A 19,360-nucleotide genomic window follows, 5' to 3' on the forward strand; every position below is an offset into this window, starting at 1 on the left:
TACGTATGCTAGAAATAAATTTATTAATTACATTTAAATTAATACACTTCCTTACTAAATATAGTATACGATCCGCCATGTGTATACATAATAATAATTATCAAATAATATACAACAAAATGTACAAATTCCCTATTAATATAAGGTACAATTCATTATACAATTCCTCAATCTCAATCAATTATTCTGCTAATACATAGTTTCTTACGTTTCCTCGCGTACATCATCGTTTGTACTTTACAACGAAATATACACAGAGTAAAATTACAAATCGAGTTACGGGAGGAAAGACGGACTAACTCTACTCCATACAGCTACGACTTACGATTTACGGAGATTCGTATATGTATGTACAATATTCGCGTATGTATCATAGGCTTATCGCGAAGATGTTCCACGAAGGTCCTAATTACAGTTTTAGGAAGGCGACCGTGCGCCCTCCACAAAATACTAAATACTCGACGATAAGTCTATGATACATGCACATGCAATATACCTAGATTTTCCTGTCAACGTTGGCAACGAAAAAACGGGAACAGCTTACAAAGCTATCCGCAAGTCTGCATACAAAATCTATGTACTAGCACAAATAATTAATCAATCTTGATCTGTAGGAGTTACAAACGGTACGTAATATATTACAGTAGCTTGACGAACACACCGCGTGAAGAAAACACAATTCGTAAGTGGCCCAAAAGGAAGATCCTGCATTTCTTTAATTTTCATTTTCTCGATAGTGTTGTATATGCTGGCTCTCTGATAACAGAACGTTATTGTCTGCGTAATATCTCGGGAAACAGTTATGGGAAACATCGCGAGAATATATATATATCGGCAAGGCTGAAGATATTTCACTATAAAACGTTAATTGGACATACCGGAAACGTTTCCTACGCATGATAGAAAATGAACGTAACGCCGAACCAATATGCGATTCAAGTGTTTTCAATATTATTATAAAAAATGCTTCTTTCGTGAATTCACTATCGATTAGAGATCGCCGTGTTACGATGAACGAAGTCTACGTCTCGTCGAGAATAGCATGATATTAAAAAAAATACGCATTTACTATATTTTATCCGTTTTTTTTTCTATTTCAGCGTTTCATTATTTAGCGTATCGTAATAAGGCGTTTTCGATGTCTGACTTTCCTCGCGCGCGGCAAAGGAGAGCGTTTCTCGAGTCTTTCGTGTATATGACGGATCAGCTATTACGACTAGCTTGACGATCGCGAAGGCACCTGCTCCTCTGTCGCTAAATTTTCATTAGCCGAGCATAGAAACGCTAATAACGCAAAGGTATCCGAAATTATTATTATGCTCACTCGAGAGTAATGTAAGAGGGACTTATCGTCGTAACGCAAACGTTTTTTACGTGTATACTCTTTATATAAAATCCATTTTTTTACTTTAACTTTCCTCCCTTCTTTTCCCTCTGGAGAAAAAATGATGGAGTCGCAGGTTCCCCGTCAGATCTCACCAAGTCTTTACCTAAACTAACTCACGTGTATCAATCACTACACTAAATTGTATGTGTGTGTCTGTCTGTCTGTGTGTATATATGGTAAAGACGCATGCGTTATGTGTGTTCGTATTGCGTATCGCATGTCTATGCATACGCGGCCTCTTGAATGAAACGAACATGCTACATTTGTAAATCATACAAGCATGAATAGTCCAGGATAATCTTATTTCGCGCGGAGAACGTATATTACTTACTTTTATCTTTGTACAAATATTTGTTCAAATAAATACACACGAACAATTATCACATGAATACGAGTTTTCTGTCCGGTCTTTCTCGGTCTCTTTCTCAGGCTCTTTTCAATGTAATCGAAAATCGCGAATCCTATTATCTCTTCTATTTACACGATACGCAAGAGCAGTATTACTTGTACCTCGTACAAAATATCTCGAAGCATCTTCGATATCTTTCGAGAAACCAAGTGAGAGCTTCAACGTATCTCCAAGCTGCCGGAAATGAGAAACGTTTCGTTCCCTTTGCTATAACCCGTTACATAAGTTGTGCTCGCGTAGCGTATTGCTACACACGAGTGACAGTATTGATGCTGAGCACATCGCACAAGTGTTCGCACAACTACAAGGATACCCCTCGAAGATCTATTGACTTCCTCAGCAAAGTACGAAACGTCAAACCGATACTCGTCCGCTCATACACGTTAATTTGTCAATTGACCGACGGCACGATTATTTACTGTACAGATTTTGATTTCCCGACCGAAGTATACGAAGTCGTACGCGCACGATTCTCATCTTCCGCGAAAACAAGGACAGAGGCAGTTTGTCTATGAAATTCGTGAAAACGTAGCTCTAGGCCGCCTTCGTAGCGCAGATATATTTTTCGTACCGATATGACGTTGATCATGCGTGTCGTAACGACGCGTTTTATGGACAATACGTTATCCTTGTACTGTCGTTAACGTTAATTTTCATTTATATATATATATAATACATCTTGAACTCGAGGAATACTAGAATCACTAGGATCCGAGTGTGGAATAAGATTCTTGTCTTCCACATCCGGACTACGAAAGATGTCGCGTTAACGCCGTGTCCTGCGCGTGAAATAGAACGTCTCACGTACGCGATATTTTCACGTCACGTTGTCACGACACTCTACGCTCTGGCGTCCATCAGCACTACCTGTCACGCTTTCGGCGCGCTCCCTTTCTCCCCCGATGGATTTTCGCCATCGTGTTCGATTCGGTCGCACTCGCGACACCGTATGCATGTGCGACGTCGAATCGCGAATGAACAGTCTTCTGATTCGCCGAGCTCCTCGCGTAGCTCGGCACGTGGCAGCGCTTAACTCTTCGAGTGCACGTTCGTCTTTTGCGCCTTCTTCTTTCGTGCAGCGAGCATGTCGTAGAAGGGATTATGCGATATACTTTGCCTGTGTGGGTGAAAATAAACGCGTGAGAAATCATTTTCTTTCCGTCACGTTTCGCTGGAAGAGTACAATGCGGTACAAAAGTATGAGTACAGGACTCCCGACTTACCGTACGCACTTGATCCACTCGTCCTTTTCTTCGTCGGTGGCCGCCGACATTCTGTACACGGTATGCTTTCCTACAAATTGTGAACAATTAATTGAAATGTTTCTGCGCGTGACATAATATTAATTTTTTCCCCGCTTGACGCAAATAAAATTTTGCAACTTTAACGTTCTTCGTACCTTCGACAACTTTTCCCTCACTGTCAGTCTTGCATGCCTTTATGAACTCGGAACCGGCGGCGTACAGTTCGAAACAATGCGGCTTGTGTCGGTCCTGGATTTCTCGAACTTGGATATTCTCCAGCGGAATAATGCCGCGCGGTTCCTTGTCCGTCGTGTACTCGAAATAGTACAAACAATTGTCATTCAATATGAACCACCGCCTCTTCCAGCTCTTGTAACGTCCGCCTGTAACAAATTGCAGGATATATAGAATTAAGAATCCACGGTTTCACACAGAGATGTTATTTACCTGCTGTCTCCGTCAGGCAGCAGAGGGACAAAATGATAAAATATAAGCGTAAGCATTCCTTCAACGATTTTCACAACAAAACATACAGAACACACAATTCACAACGAAAACACAGAATTGTACGAGAGATGTTTCGTATTTTATATCTATTTGTTTGTCGCCTCAAAATCTTTCACAAATTAAAACAAAAAAAGATCCAAGTTTACGGGCACGTAACGAAAACAGATTAATCTCTCGCATAAATACAAAAAAAACGAAGAATGAAAAGGTATGCTGTTTGTGAAAAAAACCGAGAATCCGCGAGATGCAGAGAGAAAGGACGCAGTCGACATATAAATACATTCATATAGAAAGATAAAGCAGGCATTACCTTGTTTCCACAGCCAACCCTCCTTGTCGGGATTGAAGAAGGTGTGCATTAAATCGTTTCCGTCGTCCTCCGGTATCTTGAAAGGCTCGGTTTTTATACTCTCGTAGAGGCTCTGAAAATACGAGAATCCTTGACTAAGCAAAACTTGCTACTTGAATCTCCAAGACTGAGGCGGCACAAAAAGAAGAAGAGTGTCGTTGCCTTTCGGAGGTATACGTACCACGAGCAGTTCTCGTGGCAGGTCTCCGCCGTTGTTAATCCCTCGGTTCATCGAAATAAACTGCTCCACGCTGGGCTTATCCTTGACGCTCGGATTATGCAACGACGTATTCAGCATGATGATGGCGAAGCTTAGCACGTAGCAGGTGTCCGTGTTGGTGAAGATATTCGGGTTCAACTGGCAGTACCTTTGAGCGAAGCACTCCATCATACGATCGATCTTCTGCGCTTCGCCGGGTAGCCGGAACGACCAGAGGAACTGACGCAAGGCCTGCACTAATATGAGATCGGTGAAATCGTGCAGCTCAACGAATGCCCGCAACACGCGCTCGTTGAAGTCGTGTCGCTCGCCGAGATAGTCGCCGATCGCCGTCTTGTTGAGGCCCTCGCCCTTGTAGAGGAACTGCGCGACGTCCTCCGGTGTCGGCGCCAGCAAGTTGTGTTCTATCAGGTACTCGATGCCCTTCTTGGGATCCATGTTGAACTTCTTGCGGCCGATCGACGTCTGCTTGGCCTTGTTGGACGGTTTCGTCTCGTCGGCCGTAAGTCCGCCACCCTCCATCGCCTCCATCTCTGCCACGACCTCGCCCAATTCATCTTTCAGTTGCTGAAAACAGATCGGCGAAAATTAATTGTGACCCCAACTCGACCAAGTTTAATTAAGATTAAGATTGAGTCTCGCGCTGCGAGCGTTCTGGGCAAATTAATAGCAGAGTTCCAGCGGAAGTGTTGCAACGAGATTTGAACGAGGTAAACGATTCACCGATTAGAAACTGTTAAGATGATAAACTGGAGTGAAACGCAACGGCAGCGGAGCGGACGAACTACAAGTAGTAGACCGTGTACGTGCGGCAGCTTCCTGCTTCGTGATACCCGTTCACATACCGGCCGTCCGCTTATTTCCCACCGTGCGTTTCAGTTCAACGTACATTCCGCAAATGCCAGCGAGCCCAGGATCGTGTGTATCTTCTTCGGTTTCGCAACGACGCGCGACGGCGCGACTAGACGCATGGATAGACTTAGCGCTAAATAGATTAACACGCCCGTCACATAACGTTATTGTGCCGGGACGCGATTGCGCCGCAAATTGTCAATTTCCCTGCCGATGTCTGCGACATGCGATGGTGAGTTTCACCCGGCTATATCATCGGCGAGGTTCTTACCGCTTCGTTCCGGCGTAGGAATAATAGAATCGAGGTTCTCCGTTTCAGGGAAACTTCCTTGACGGACAGTGTCGTTCGTGCTATCGTGACATACCGTGTCGCGAAAAACGATCGATAAACGCACGCAAACAACGTGATGCGCCTATCGGTTACGTTACAACTGGCTTGCCGGCTTTGCTAGCGACGCGACCTGGAAAATGGCACGCGCGACCGCACCATCGTAAAGTAAAGCTTATCGTTGTGAAGATATTCCACGAGTCATCAATGCAATATGTTTCTCACTTTCCAGCAAATTTTTGCCAATTCTCAAGATTCAAGTATCGATCTTGAAGCACGAAATTGCGTAGCTTCGACCGTCCGTACACGTGTCGAGATTGTCCTCGATGGAAAACTTCCAGTCTCCTTTCAGGAAGAAAGGGCCGGCCGGAAGCGGTCGCGCGTTGTTAACCGAGTCTCGTTAACGGGTCGCGGCGATAACAACAAGGATAATGACTTAGTCGCTACGCTCGGCCCTGAGTATTGTCTGTTAGGTAGCAACGTTCCTTTTGTACTTATCGGTACACATCCGGTCCCACGACGGGAAGGCCGTTGACGACGCGTGAAAAACCGGTATGCCTCGTGAACCCAGAAATTGTTGCGTGCCTAGCGAGAGTGCCGAGGGGAACTTTCTTTTTCGATTCCGGCGTGCCATTATTCCGAATACAATAAATTCCCTCGCTCAAGTTATTCGAGAATTCCACCACGTTCGAGGAAACAATTAATGTGAGGAAGAAATTATTTAAAGCAACCTTGAAACGCAGTAAACGCGTGTGCGTCTGCAGAAACGCGGACAGCACTTAGCATTGCTAATTATCGCTTCGTCATCATTGAAGCGAGAGCGGGGAAATTATACGAGTTCCTGTCTGAAGTCTGCAATTGAGTCACAGTTACTTCGGTAAGTCATTGAATAGAAATGCCGACCTTCTCATCTGTGTTGCAGATCTCGTCGTCGCGCTGCGCTCGCGAGTCGAAAAATGAAAATTCGCCGCGAGCGAGCAATGACTCGCCCTTTTTCCCTGATTTTTCTTGATTGTTCCTCGCGCGGGGCAGGGATTCGGGAAAACTCCGATCCGACGATGATGGTGAGGCGCCAGCTCGAGTTCCATTTTCCCCGCGTTAATCATGCAAATTTTCCGCGCTCTATCGCCGCGCGGCGAGTAATTCCCGGCGCGCGCTGTCGCGCTCGTACGACGCTTGCAACGTCCCTTTTGTCCGTGCGGAATGATTGCCTCATTCCGTTCTATTTCTGGTCTCGTTCGTGTACACGTCCGGCACGATCGATATCGAAAGTTCGCCGCTTACTGACTTCCTCCACACGACGAATCCGACGAAGGGCATCCATTCACGCGAAGGACTCCCGTACGATTACGAGTACTTGCGCAGATCGTTTTACCGTAACAGCTGGCTACACAGAGCATCCATCATTTCGAGTACCACGTGTTATACGTGCGGAGACGCGGCCGTCATTTTGCGTCCCGCATCTACTTTCGCGCGGAGAGTATTTTCGGTCTTTCTCTGTCTTTCCCTCGTGGCACTCGACCAGAATATCTGTTGAATGGGCATAAATGGCGCCTAGCTACCGTGACGAGACCTGGACGGGAGAAACCGCGTGTTTTAGAAACCGCATATTTGGTGCGATCTTCTCCTTTCGACTCGAAAGGACGCGTATTCGACCGTAATTACGGTATTCCAGTTTGCTGAAATTGTCAGGCAGTTGCGGTACGTTCTTCTTTTACGAGAAGCCTCGCGTGAGAAATTTAACGCCGTCGACGTGCGAAATAATCTCCGGTATTCGATATTCGCAGCGTCTCTTCAATCTTAAATCGCCGTGACGGGGAACGCGGCGACATAACGAGCGGCGTAAATCGACGTTGAACGAAGAGCGAAAGTTCCTGTTTGCGATTAGATGCTACTTTATACAGCTGGCTGGTACCAAGCCAGACGCGCGTGCTAGTTTTGCAAGCGAGCTGCGTCAATAAAAGTCGAACGCGAACGAACCGCGTGCCTGCGCGGTGATTTAGCGCCTCATTACGTTGTCGAGCGTTGTCTCGCGAGCTAATTATGCTTTACGGACATGTGCTCGACATAATCGTTATCATTCCTTGTTCTTTGTTGCACAGCATGCCCCCGTTATCGCGGCTAATAGAGATCCGCGTCACCGCGCGCGCGCGCGAACGTTGCTCCACCGCGAGTAACAAACGATAAAGCGTGGAAAATTTGCATGTTGCGAGGTCTAGGCGCTGTTTAGGTGTGTTCAGGCAACTCGAATCCGATCGGATCTACGCGGAGAATAAACCGTTCCAGAAATAAAGAGGGAACCTAAATAGACGTAGGAATATAAATAGCAGAGGCGACGAGTTTTCGTTGTAAAGGCACGAGAGTTACGAGTGCGTTAACGGAACAATATCATAACGAAGAGTTTTGTTTGATGTTGTTCGATGCTGAGATCAGCGCTACCACGTGGCACGGACATCGTGTTAGTTTTGCTACGCGAAATCTATGTGCAATTCGATTCCATTCGCCATCCGTGCCGACTGAGATAATGTAACCGTGTCATGGACGGACATCGCGTTGTCACGAAACACGAATCTGTCCTCAGGCCTTGAACATTTCGTCTCGAGACATCCTCGAGATATCTGTTTCGTAAACAGAAAAATTCCCTCCATTAAAATTCCTACCGTTTCAACATGCATATATCTGATTAGTCTCATATCTAACGTAAATAAGACGGGTACGAAATTTTCCCGCAACGCAACGCGATAGCGGGAGATCACGTTTACGCGCACGCTGAAAAAGTTCCCGAGCATTTGCGAGACCCGTGATAAAGCGAACCAATATTTCGTGAAGTAGCGGTCAAGGTTCAGAGGCCAGACGATAATCCCTTTTATTCGGGACAAATAAAGCCAAACAGTATATTCGCGACGCTCGATTCTGGCTGTTTTCGAACGGCCAATAAATTCGACTAATCGCGGGCGTGAATCATAAGATCAAAGAATTTTTCAAGTGCCGCGAGCACGGCAACAGGAGCACGTTGGTGTCACGTGACCGCGGGTGCGAATCCGTGAGTTGTAATTGGAGAACGGCCAGGCGCTCTAAATACTACCGCGGATTCTCCGAGAGTCGAAGTAAACCGAGCGTTGGCCGGCGTCCAGGAGTTATGAATTCGCGGAAGAAACGGACGCGCGAGGAGGCCGCGAGAACGCGTACAAGTGCTCCGACGAGTGCGAGAACGAGAGTTCTCGACTGTAACGGACGATGACTCGAGCTTTTGGGGTTTCGCAGCGTTCTCTCTCTCTCTCTCTCCTTTTCTCTTTCTCGGCGACGCGATCCACCTGTGTCTCCCCGTCTTTAATTATCATGAAAGAATCCGGGAAAGAGAATGTGGAGGACGTACGAGTCGTTCCAAACGAAGGAGAGACGCAGAATGCACGTTGAAACAAACCGACTGCTCGAATCTCTGACGCAAACAACAATAACGATATCACTGCGTGGACGGACTCCCGCGTTTGTGAATCAGTAGGAAGTAAGCAGACACAAGAGCTGGCGATTAGTCACTGATTCAACAATGCGCATTGATTATCGCGCTCGTGCCCGTGCGCGCAAGTAGTGTCAAACGTGCGTTTAAGACCCAGATAGCGGGTATCCGGTTACTTGGGCGGGCGACGTGTGTCCCCGACAGCTGAACAACTTCTCCGACTTCTCGTCGTATTAAGTTAACGTTCATCCTTGGCCATCGTGCGCGAAATAAGCTCCTGCCGTCTCCCTCGTGCGTTCATTTCGTCGACAGAATCTTGTTCCCGATTCTTGCTCAGTAAATTCTGATGCGCTGAACACACTCTTCGTGTTATCAGACAAACAATCCAAGTCGCAAGAAGTACATGGTTGGCTTAATCAAGTTTCTTTAGGTCTTATTTGAAAAAAAAATCGGTCTCATCGAAAAATAAAGAGATATTCGTTTGAATTTTCTCTTAGAAGCGGAACGAGCCTAATTGCCGGCCGGATTATTTTCATTCGCATTTCGTTCGACTTGCGATTCGCGCGCAGGCCACTTTAATTGGTCGCGGTCGACTTTTCCTGTTTTTTTTTCTTTCTTTCTTTGATAGAATACGCTCGCGGGGGTATATAGGTCGAGTCGGTCAGACTTGTGGAGTTCATCGCGCGGGGATTATATTTAACCCCCTTAGCGTGGAAATGTATGCACCCCGGATGAAAGACGCGACAAAGTAGGCTATTTAAATCCGTCGTTATCCATGCGGGTTATTTCGGTCCGCCGGTGTATGTACACGGCGACGCTGCGAGCGATCCATTCTCGCTCACCGCGTCGTCGTAATCACGCGTATTCGTGTCATCGAATTCGGCCGATTCGATCCATCACTGACCCGGCTAATCCGCTTTTTAGCGGGGTAAATGGCGCGGATACGCGAAGAAAGGGAGCACGCGCTCGGAGGAGATCGGATCCTTCTATTCTTCTTCTTAAACGGCTGGCGCAACCGAATTAATCGCCCAGCTGGATAATCCCTCGTACTGGGTAATTAGTCCGTTAAACTCGCCGGCGATCGATCACGCTACGGAGACACGTTGCGACTTTGCCGCGCCTCGCTATCCGCGGATGCACTCTCGCGACGGCGGCGGCGAGAGTGCGAGCGCATCGAACGTGGACGTCCCCGGTTCCTTCTATAAATAAGTCTCCCTGAGACTTGATCCTCAACACGATCTTCAATTCGTGACGTCACGCGCGACGTCGCGGAGTGATACTACTTTATTACCTTCGCGGAGAGGAACAGAGAGAGACAGATAGAGGAAGAGAGAGAAGCAGATTCTGCGTTGCTGAGGATACACCTTCCGGAGTACTCGCGACCGCTTCGTCACCAGGAAAAATTAATCGTCATCGCGAGCGATTTTAATTCGACCTCTCTTCATGCGCAACATGCATACGTGCGTGTGTACATCTCGCGTTCACGCTAGTAGAAGTGATCAACATCTATTTTGCATTTGATTCATGACCCTGAAAGCCGTGACGTTCCGTTGAAGAGACGAAAGCGGCGGTCCGACTTGATGATGGAGATATTGCTTCGATTTTATCGTGAGCAAACTCTACCAGAACGATGGATTCCAAAGTCGAGTAATATTTTACAGTCTCTGATGCCTACGGAGCAACATCTTTGCGTGTACCAATCTAATCACCAGACAGCTTCCTGTAACGATGTCGACGTCAATCTCATTTATATAAAATTACAGGTTCTTGCCCGTGTCTTTTTCAGCAGGTTTTTTTTTGCTGTTTCTTTCGTATTTACGTATTTAAGTTTGCGTACTTTGTACGATACCATGCGCATGCTTCCTTAACAACTACGAAAGATGTACTATTACTGTTATCTCTAAATATTTTTTAAAATGCAAACGCATAGATAAAACGTCACGCTTATGCATTTTCTTAGTGTTTAATAAAAAAACAATTGCAAAAAATGCCATTATTATTATTTCGAAATGATATATTTAACAATACAAACGCGCAATTGGTTAAGCTTCAAGCAACATCTAGAAATAATCTGCGGGTTTGCACGAGTTGGCCTTAGAAGATTTTTTGGCACGCAACATCCATGATTTTTCCCAATGATTGCTATACCGATCCGCATTTTGTCAATGTAATTCCATATGTGTAGAAATCTATGTTTTAAACAACTACGTTTTAAGAAGTACGGCAGTCTATCAAATCTATCTAAAACGTAACGCAATAATATTCTCAAGAGAGAGGGAAAGGAATTCGAATTAATTAATTAATTAATCATTATCTTAATTGAAAAAACGGCTAAATCTGATTGTCGCAAGAATTGTCGATAAATTCCAACGAGCTACGGAATCCGTCGTCGCGACTAACCGTGGTTAATGATAAGGCGCTAAGGTCCCAGGCACTCTTCGCCTGCTTCTGGTAATTCTTCTTGTGCTTCCTGCCGGGTCTCCGCAAACTGGAGAACCAGCCGGCCGCGATAGCGACAGCGCTCACGTCCCGGCGGCCGTCTGACTGGACGACGACGCCCGTGGTACCACCGGTGCCTCGCACCTCGTCGAGAGCGTCCACCGACCTGCCGGTGAAGATCATCCTCGACAGCAACGTGACTTCCCCGCGAGACCAGCAGTCACCTCACTCACTTCGCGCTCACCGTCCTCGCGCTTTGCACCCCGCGTTCGCCAGAGACGCCGCCGCAGCAAGTCGGCGGCATCGTTCGCACGCGGAAACGTGAGTTCACGAGGGTCGTCAACGAGCGACAAACTCGAAGGAGCAACGACCCGCGCAGCGACGACGACGGAGACGACCACGCGCACACTTTTTCCAGCACACTTGCCCCGATTAACGAGCGACGACTCTCCCCGTGAACGATTCAGTCCGTTGCTCGTTCGTTTTCCGAGACTGACCCGTAAGAGAGTGAAACTTTGTCACACGAAATATAAAATCACGTAGTCTCTAAATCAGTGATCTGAAGAGGTGAGATAAGGCAACGCGCGTGACAGAAGTGGCAATGCTTACGCAAAAGTCTTGACGTGCCGTGATCCGCGCGACGGCATCAGCACGTCAAACCGGAATCAAACCGAAATCCCACCGGGAGACACCGACGAACCATCCACCTCCGTCGCGCGGCTCCCCGCAACTGCGGTTCCGGCGCTCGCGCGTTCTGGCAACGGGCCCGCGCGCACTGGCGCCTCGCAACGGCCGCGATCCGCACTGGCGCGCGTGCGCGCGCAAATATTTGCGATCAACCGTCTTGAGTTTCCGCGAAGCGCGTACGTCGATCTTCAGTTTTATCAGTTTTAAAGATTCGAAAGAATCTTATCAATTGTGTTGTTGATGACGAATCCGTGATAACATTTGCACGTAATTGATTGTTTTTAACGCGGATTTCATTCAGCGCTCATCGAATTTCGCGGTCGAACGCGGCGGTCTCGAAATAGCGTCGTTCTGTTTCGCGAATGATACGGATGCGCGCGATTCCAGACGAACGCGGTTTTGGCGATGCACCTGCCGCACGTGCCAGCGCAAGGTCAACCGGGAAGCGGGAAGATCGACCGCGTTCACGGTCTGCTTTGCATGCGCCAGCTTTTCGCGTGCAGGCGCGTTTTATCGCGCGATCGCGGACCGTGCACGAGGGACGGCCGAAGTTCCCGCTCGAAGACGCGTATAATCGATAATCTATTATACGTCGTATCGTGCAATGGGTTGTTGCATTACTTATCCGTCATGGTTAATAAATTGGCTCGATATATAGATTGTCGCGTGGAACTTTTAACCGTACGTCAAATCCATCTGATCGCGTCTCTCGAGCCGCTTTTACTTGGTTCGCCGATTATCTGTTAATCAATTAAGTGGGTCCGCGCGAGTTGCTCCTAATAAGTTGCTTTAATTATTATCTGTTAATCAATTAAGTGAGTCCACGCGAGCCGCAAGCTGCTCCTAATATGTTCCTTTAATTATAATTAAATAATTATTACATCACATTCAAATAAAAATAAGAAAAAATTGAACAAACATTCAGATGTAAATAGCGTAACAAAGTTACGTCGCTTTAGTCGCTCAAATAAAAATAAGAAAAATTTGAACAAACATTCAGATGTAAATAGCGTAACAAAGTTACGTCGCTTTAGTCGCTCATATACCTATGACGGAAACGATGAAAAATTTTCTTTCAATCGCGTGTAGCGTAAGCAACATGGAAAGTATTGAATGTAGGATGGGGCATTTTTATCGGTTAATTGCAAGCTCGCACACGCGCGCATCGTTCGGTCGCCGCGCCGCTGCGTTCGATCAACGCGAATAAAGAGCGGAACGAATGACGTTGGCTCATGAATGATGTTACTACGAAGTAACCATGTGTCAGCTATTGGCCCCGGTTGCATGTGTCGTCTACTTCCTCTCCGGGAAACCGCTCTATGTCGCGCACGATTTATCATACGCACACGTCACCGCGACTAATGGCAACTACAATCCGCCGAGTCGCTCTTCATCGTCGCCACCTAGCATTAATCTGACATTTACACAGCTCGATCATACGTGTTTCCGAGTAAATATCTCGTTTATGTAACACCGATCTCTCAACGTGCGTCATTATGGACAATTCTTTTTTCCCAGAAACGCAAGACTCATGATTGTTGATAATGTTGTTATTTAAAAACAATGAGCGCAATCGATCAAATGTTTTTATGAAACTGACAACATCGATCGGCAACGCGACGCATGTATATACGCGGTAAATATTATTATATAGAAATGTCCGAGGAAATTGCTCGTAAGTGTACGTGAGTGTTAGTTTCCTCGTGGACGGATATGACGGAGCTATCTCGTCGCGAGAATTGGGTTAAACTAGATCTCCGAGATTCCCGCTTTGCGTATCGAACCATCGACGGAAACAATCGCCGTGCGATCAATCGGTCCCGGAGTAAGCTAAATCGTGAGAAAGAGAAGGCAGCCGTCTCGAGATCCACTGACATATTTCTCATCGCAATTTCGCGCTTACGGCAGCGCCGTTCATGCTAATTCGCAACTTTCCACCACGATTCACACACAGCCGCGCTGGAATTCGATCGAAAAACTCACTCGTATAGATACGTGGTTAATATCCGGCTGCAGAATAATATCCGTCCAGGAATCACATTGACGTCGCCTCGCGTCAACGTCGATAAATTAAATGTACGTGCATGTTGTTTATCCAGGCGGACAATCGCGGGCGTTCGGCCTTTGAGATTTAACGATCACGATCGATGCGCAAACCGCCAACGTACATCATTTACGAGATATCATTCACGCATGAAAGCTATCAATTGTGTCACCTGGTGGCGGCGTCTTCGTACAATCGCCAGACAACCCGATGAACACGACCAGCGTGCCCTGAACCTGCTCGATTCGTTCCGCAATGTGTAAGAGTTTCGCGTCATCGACTGGCTGGAGGTTGTGAGTTAAAAAATGGAGACGACGACGATGATGATGATAGTGATGAAACTCAGTCCCGTCGCCCGTGTTTTGCTTCGCGCGCCGTAAATCATGCGATCGATATCGCTCGTGACGCATTACAACACATACGTGAGTGTTCTGATCGCGATTCTGTTTTGATATCTCTCCCGAATACATTCCCCGAATAAGTGAAACATGAAACGAGCGCGTCATTCGAATGGAATCGATTGTACGAGAATTTCGGATGCGAAAGTGCAAGGCGGTGCAATCGTTCCACGACGGTTTCCTGCGTGTACGCCTACCGCGCATTTTAACGCCACGCGTTTCGTCAGACAGATATAAATTTCCAAACAGATGAGTAAGCGGGACTATCGGGTGCTGCGGAAACAGCCTTATCGTAGGCACATCCTGGAATCTTTCTGGCTCGTGTATGCACAGATGCGCGTTAGAACCACTCGCCAGCGATTACCCCACTGGCTCTATTAATTTTCACTGCAACACGATATACATTTAACGTACGGAGGAAAAATCCTCGCGCGTTCTGACGAAAAGATATTTTTCATCTTTATTTTCCTATAATTGATTCTTAAAAGATGTTTACATCAAACGGAACTGACAAGTCATTATGATAACATAATAATATATTTGTCATCTTCAAAAACATTATAGTTGATGAATTTCAAAGAAAATTTAGTGGACAAATTCTTTTCTTACAAAATAGCTCGTGTGCAATCGTTTCAATCGTTCGAGCTCGTAAATACCATCCGCTTTGTTTTTCACCTGATAAAGATTGCTTACTCATCAGCTGGATTTATCAAGAAACCTATCGTTATCAAACAGTTGATTACAACCGTAGGGAAAATTCTGATTTTTCGTGAGTGCCCTAGATGATGCCATCGCGCGTAGATCTACCCGGTGGCACAATGTACCGGTAAAACAAGCGCGCGTTCCGTATCGTTGCATCTACGAGCGATAATCGCGGGCGATAAACGCAACATTTAGCGCATCACGCGTCGTTCACTTGCGTAACGTTTACGATTCCAGCAGAGTGATATCACTCATTCATCATTCCCAGATAAGGCGTGTAATTAAGATACGCTTCGTCGGAAATCTGAGGAGCCCGAAAACTCATCGCTACACATTTCAGTCACTCGCTACATGTAACGCATTGTATACTTACATTACGCTTTCGCGAGCAACAATAATCGACGGACAGACAATTGATCGACATGAAAGAAAATGAGATTCCGTCCAGGTGCAACGAGACTCACTTGTATCTCGAGCAGCAGCTCGGTCTTCTTCCGCCTGATGTCTATGAGAATCTTCTGTTGCTCGGGAGTCAGTTCTGCAATCATGAGACAATCGCCAAATTAGAAAGATCCGTTCAAACAACTTTAACGTGAAACGTGCGCGTTTCGCTCGCTAAGCGCTCGGCTGCGGGGCACTCGCGAACTTTCCTACTCTTCCCTTCGAGACGCACTCGCGAACGATCGCGCACGTCGGAATGCCGTGCCCCCGTTGCGGAGCGAAAACGGGGCAGACCTCGTTAGCGGTAATTTACCGAAAGGTCTAAAAATAGGGCTCTCAAGCGAAGGCTGCGTGCGGGCCGTTAAAAGCGAACGTTAATCGAACGCACCGTTTTTCATCGCACCGCGACAATCTGTGTTACGTGTAATCGCGATGACACTTCGGCGCGATAAATTTTTCGCAACTAATCAGCAGCCCTGATTCCCGTTAAATCGAGTTGGCGATTTCGTAGAGCGCTTCCTAAGGCGCGCGTCGATGTCTCGACGTGACAATTACCGCGTTTGCGTCCACGTTGTGACGTCACGTGGATCTTCTCCTTCTCCTTTTTCCCGACGATTTCGATGCAGAATTAAAATATACGCACGGATACACGCCGATCGCGTCCTGTCATAACGAGCGGGAGTTGCCCGGAGCGATCGTAGATTAGGTTAGGTTAAATACCAAAACGGAGCGGAACAATCAAGACCCAAGACGCGTGACGGGCGTAACGGGGTCCGATTTCCGCATCGCCACCGCGCTCCTTTAATCGCTCCCCTCGAACTCGACCCAGACGGCGAGTTGGACCTTACCCGGGCAAGCGGTCGCGATAACGTCGCATGTTGACCGCTCTTCCTCCGATATACACGATTAGGCATCTCCGAAATCTCGATTAGATACGTGCGACTGTACTTTAACACGTTCAGTGTTTCAAAGAGCAAGGGAAGCGCAACTGACATTTAACAGGCGCGCGTTCTTAAATACGGTTCTCTCGACGCATCAGCTTAGCATTTCAGACGGAGACGAGGAGGAGACGGAGACGCAGTTTCGCCTCCAGGTGCGTGATCGGCGTCGGTGTTCCGCTCCGTTCGTGCCGCGGGATTTTCAGTGGTGCGTTTCCTGCGTTTTGTTTACTACGACCGCGTATCCCTGACACCATGCGCGTATGTACACAGACGAGGCGGCAGCGACGCATGCGTCCTGACGTATGAGAAATGACTCCGGTAACGGGGGCTTTCGCCAGACTCGCGTAACCCTTGCGTGTGCCAGGGTTTCGACACGACGAATCCCTTACCCGTCGTTCCGAATTGGTCAACCTGATGAGCACCGGAGTTCACTCCTACACCGCCTAGACCGCCCAGATCTTGCCACATTTCCGAGAAATAGCACTTTCCGGACTCACGCGCGCACAGAGTCACCCACCTTCACTCGATCGGCTCCATTTTTCGCTGATGCTGGCGCCGCCTGCCGCTGTCAAGTCGAACTTTGCCTGACTGCGAGCGTCATCTCATCCGCCGTCGCGGTAAGTAGTTGGCGTTGTGTCGATACGTCAGGACGTTGTCGGTACAACATTTATTTACTCGGTTCTAAAAGCATAGAAAATATTCTTCTCAATCAATAATACAAATTAAACTCGACGATTTTGTAGTTTACTAGTGTTTCGAAGAAATAAGGTATCGAAACGACAACTAAGCTGTTATTGACGTATGTAGAATATAAATTCTTTAAATTCAATTGCGAGTTATGTAAAATTCGATAGAAGAATTTAATTCGAAATACTACGTGTACGTGTGCGTAAAAATCACGGATTAAAAGTTGAATTTGAAAAAGTCTGATGTTCACTCAAAAGATCTTTAAGAGACCAATTATTTCGTTAAACGCTCGTTAGCATGACGTTCAGCTGATTATTCCATGACAGAGGAGGAATTCCTCGTATTTTACGATCCACCTCCCCTTTTAACGCATCACTAAAATAAACGAAACTTTTGGACCAGAGACATATTTTATCTTTCTTTCATTCGCTTTCACCGTCGACGATAACACGCGGCTTCTGACGAGACCTTTTGACGATCGCGACGGTGAGACACAGTGGTGCAATCTTACTGGCAGTGTCTGCTTGGCCTTTTTTTGGCGAGGGGTCGTAGGGTCAGACGGACGGGAGTAATCGTTCGTCGGCGTCCCAGTACGAACGCGGATGTCGCCGACCTTATAATATTTGCGCCGACACAGCACTTACATCACACGGTGACAGTCGAGTCGGAAAAACCTACGGGAGTGCAGCTTGCTTCCGGTTCTTTCCAGGTCTTTCGGGACGTCATTGCTGAGACGTCAGCGCAAAAGGGTCACCGCGTCACCGCGAGGCCACAGTCATGATCTCATCGCTGATGAATCTCGGCTTGAGCTTCGCGCTGACATTACTCTTGGCACCGCTTCTACTTGCCGCGTATGTAGGTAATTATCGTATACTATTGTCATCGACAAATACACCTTTGAGACACTTTCGACAGTGATATCGCAGTAGCACGTACGTCGCGCGGATAATGGATCTGGCTTGAGGACCACCGCGACTTTAGCGATCTCTCTTTACGCACGATGTTTTCATACTTCTAATCCTCACTGACCTCTGATTCCTCGATCGCGACTCGCATGCATATGCGAGATTGAATAGACCAATGCTATCTGTGATGCGCTTCAATAATAAAACATTTATCCGTATAATATTTAAGAAGAATGTCTTCTTGTTTAATTAACCGTACGGATGTATCGCTTTCGCGTTTCCGTAAAGAAATCGAAAAATTGGTGAATCGCGTACGTCGCGGAGTAAATTTGAGCATGCCGAAAATGTAATGAAAATTCATGACATATCATCATAAATAACGCGTATATATAAACACGGAAACACGGTGTGGTTTGGTATTTTCAAGTGGCGTCGTGGATGAGAAGATGCTGGATACGCTTCGTCAAGTGGAAGTATCCGAATTATGTCGTCGTCGAGGAGATCACCATCCGCAGCATCCTGGACCAGGGACGGAATCACGTAAGTGTCGACAATTTCGGCTACTTGGGTTGATTGATGCCCGTCATATCTCACTGCAATTCACTGTTCCTTCCGAATTATGATTCGCAGGGGATGTGCACGCTCCTCGTGCAAGGACGCTCGATCGTGGAGGGTGTGAGGGGTCACCTGGCGTGTCTCACTGCCACAAGACGGTTCCTGAAATCGTCTTTGTTCACGCGATGGGGCGTGTACGTCTGGAAGGAGTTCGACTACTTCTCCGTCGACAACCACTTGGTAGATCCGCCGTGCTCCTTCCGCGGTCGTCCCATCAACGAGAGCAACATACAGGTCAGCGGTCAATCTCGATTCGGCGCGATCTCCAAGAGTATTATTCTTGAATTTTTCCCGAACTGCTGTTGGCGGTTTTAGGATTACATAAGCGACGTGACGTCCAAGTTCCTGCCGAGTCAATTGCCGCCGTGGCAAGTGCACGTGGTGGATTACTTCATGCGCGGGGAGGAATATCAGATATGCCTCGTGCGTGCGCATCACTTGCTTCTGCGGCAAGAGCACCTGACCCTGGCGGACTTCCTGCCGCTCAAGTACTCGACGGATAATTGGACGTGTCAAAAGAGCGACTCGCCCTTTGTGAACTTGTACGCCGAACCGTCCGCCTTGCCGCGCCTGCAACAGATGCTCATCGAGAGTTTCAGCAACTACTGGAACGACTTCCTTTACAATAACGATCCCATCGAGCGACCAGAGATTCTGAAGAAGGGCATAGGCGTCTTCCAGTGCGCCAAGATCGCGGTGATAGTGCTGGTCTGCACGTTTAAGGAACTGGCCAGGTATTCATGCGGCA

At 47.2% G+C, this 19,360-nt stretch overlaps 2 protein-coding genes across 4 annotated transcripts in view; one reads left to right on the forward strand and one right to left on the reverse strand.

Moving 5' to 3' along the window:
- Positions 1–16,967, reverse strand: LOC105278448 (cytohesin-1). 3 transcript variants are annotated; one of them, XM_011337552.3, is made up of 7 exons: positions 16,795–16,967; positions 15,488–15,561; positions 4,078–4,683; positions 3,858–3,969; positions 3,196–3,426; positions 3,020–3,089; positions 1–2,913 (listed from the first exon to the last, which is right to left on the reverse strand). In XM_011337552.3, the coding sequence occupies exons 1-7, from the start codon at positions 16,871–16,873 to the stop codon at positions 2,826–2,828; spliced, it is 1,260 nt and encodes a 419-aa protein (XP_011335854.1). In that variant the 5' UTR covers positions 16,874–16,967; the 3' UTR covers positions 1–2,825. The 3 variants fall into 3 exon arrangements, with proteins under 3 accessions (XP_011335854.1, XP_011335853.1, XP_011335852.1); XM_011337551.3 differs by lacking the exons at positions 15,488–15,561; positions 16,795–16,967 and adding an exon at positions 11,154–11,919 and having other exon boundaries at positions 3,196–3,423; XM_011337550.3 differs by lacking the exons at positions 15,488–15,561; positions 16,795–16,967 and adding an exon at positions 11,154–11,919.
- Positions 16,930–19,360, forward strand: part of LOC105278449 — a 5,615-nt gene continuing 3,184 nt past the window's right edge. The window contains exons 1-5 of the mRNA XM_011337554.2: positions 16,930–17,022; positions 17,802–17,951; positions 18,425–18,537; positions 18,628–18,846; positions 18,928–19,346. Coding sequence (XP_011335856.1) covers positions 17,870–17,951; positions 18,425–18,537; positions 18,628–18,846; positions 18,928–19,346 — 833 coding nt within the window. The 5' untranslated portion in view covers positions 16,930–17,022; positions 17,802–17,869. The remainder of the gene's footprint in view (positions 17,023–17,801; positions 17,952–18,424; positions 18,538–18,627; positions 18,847–18,927; positions 19,347–19,360) is intronic.

This window comes from Ooceraea biroi, chromosome 10 (assembly GCF_003672135.1).
Source record: "Ooceraea biroi isolate clonal line C1 chromosome 10, Obir_v5.4, whole genome shotgun sequence".
Taxonomy (NCBI): domain Eukaryota; kingdom Metazoa; phylum Arthropoda; class Insecta; order Hymenoptera; family Formicidae; genus Ooceraea; species Ooceraea biroi.